This window comes from Otolemur garnettii, unplaced genomic scaffold (assembly GCF_000181295.1).
Source record: "Otolemur garnettii isolate 467f Iridium unplaced genomic scaffold, OtoGar3 scaffold00017, whole genome shotgun sequence".
Lineage (NCBI taxonomy): Eukaryota > Metazoa > Chordata > Mammalia > Primates > Galagidae > Otolemur > Otolemur garnettii.
In genome coordinates, this window is record NW_003852412.1 from 6,055,217 (window position 1) to 6,057,119 (window position 1,903).

Below are 1,903 nucleotides of genomic sequence, written 5' to 3' on the forward strand. Positions count from 1 at the left end.
AGGCGCCCGCCACAACGCCCGGCTATTTTTTGGTTGCAGCCGTCATTGTTGTTTGGCGGGTCAGGCTGGGGATTCGAACCCTCCACCTTAGGTGTACGTGGCTGGCGCCTTAGCCGGTTGAGCTATAGGTGCCGAGCCCGCGTCAAGTCTTTAGATGCACTTTAATTATAGTTCACTAAAGATAGCTAGTTTTTAATATCTGTATTAGTTAACTATTGCTGCAGGACAAATGATCCCCAAACCTGACAGTGTAAAGCCACACATACTTACTATCTCACAGCTCCCGTGGGCTGGGAGTGCAGGCCCTGTGTAGCTCTGGGTCGCTCACATGGCTGAGTCATCCCAGGGCTGTTGGCAGCTTCGGGTCTTTTTAGGCCTCACTCATTTCCTGATGAGCTGCTGGCCAGAGGCCTTCCTCAGTCCCTCAGCACATGGCCTCTCTGTAGAGTAATTTTAAAAGCTTTTTATAGTGGCAAATTTAAAAAACACAAAAGTAGAGAAAGTATTACCATGAGCTGTTAAGTATACATCACCAGCTTCAACACAACCAACCTTACTTGAGTAAGATTTTTAGCTGGAATGTTAATATTAGTTTCATATTTAGACAGTGTCATGGCCAGGGTAACACAAAATATTAATAGCACTCATTTGAGAATTATTTAGGTATTTCTATGAGGTAAGTGGCAAATATTTAGGGAACTTACTGTTATTAGACTTGAAAGTTACCTTTTTAGTACAGTTGTGCAAAGTCATGGGAGTACTGTGGGTTCCTCCCGTCAGGTGCTCGGGCCAGTAGTCTGTCTGGCCAGGCTTCTCTCTGACAGGGAGATTGCTCATATATTTTGTAAAAGTGTGACATACACCCTTCAAAATGTTTTAATACAAGAAGTGAGGAAATGTATTTCAAATGTTTAGAGGACTTCATTTTTAAAATGATGTTTAAAAATGAAGCAGTATTGGCGGCGGCTGTAGCTCAGTGGGTTAGGGCACGGGCCACACACACCAAGGCTGGTGGGTTCAAACTTAGGCCCTGGCCAGCTAAAACAACAATGACAACAACAACAACAAATAGCCAGATGTTGTGGCAGGCTCCTGTAGTCGGAACTACTTGGGAGGCTGAGGCAAGAGAATCGCCTAAGCCTAACGGTTGGAGGTTGCTGTGAGCTGTGACTCTGTCTCAAAAAGAAAAAATGAAGCAGTATTGCCTGATCTCTGCAGCGTTTGTGGGACTGCGAACCAAACACTGCACAGTTTTCTGCTTATGCTGTGTCTCACGTATTTGTTGTGTGCTTGGATTCCAGATAGCAGTGGTCATGGGCTCTTGCACAGCAGGAGGGGCTTACGTGCCTGCACTGGCTGACGAAAACATCATCGTAGGCAAGCAGGGCACCATCTTCTTGGGAGGACCCCCCTTGGTAAGAACATAATCTCAACTGGTTGGTTGATTTATTGAAGTTAAATATACATAACATAAAATATGCCATTCTAACTATTTTTTTTTTATTATTGGGGATTCATTGAGTGTATAGGAAACCAAGTAAAACCCCTGATTGCATTTGTTAGGTAAAGTCCCTCTTATGATTGTGTCCTGCCCCCAAAAGGTGTGTCACACACCGAGACCTCAGCCCCCTTCCTCCTTCGCTCTCTCTGCTCTTCCCTCTCCCACCCATATCCCTCCTTCCCTCTCTGTTCTTCCTTTCCCCTACCTTCCTCCCTCCTTCTCTTTCTCTCTGCTCTCCCCTTTCCCCATGCCCCCATTTTAACTATTATTTAATGGTTTAAAAATACTGTGGTGTCCACGAATTGATCCACAAACTGTGGTATATGTACACCATGGAATACTATGCAGCCATTAAGAAGGATGGAGACTTTACATCCTTCATGTTCACATGGATGGAGCTGG

At 44.9% G+C, this 1,903-nt stretch overlaps 1 protein-coding gene across 2 annotated transcripts in view; it reads left to right on the forward strand.

Moving 5' to 3' along the window:
- The window catches only part of MCCC2 (methylcrotonoyl-CoA carboxylase 2), a 76,307-nt gene that overhangs the window by 36,700 nt on the left and 37,704 nt on the right, over nucleotides 1-1,903 (forward strand). For both annotated transcript variants that reach the window (XM_012802814.2, XM_003785896.3), the window contains exon 7: nucleotides 1,302-1,415. In XM_012802814.2, the coding sequence (XP_012658268.1) occupies nucleotides 1,302-1,415 (114 nt within the window). The remainder of the gene's footprint in view (nucleotides 1-1,301; nucleotides 1,416-1,903) is intronic.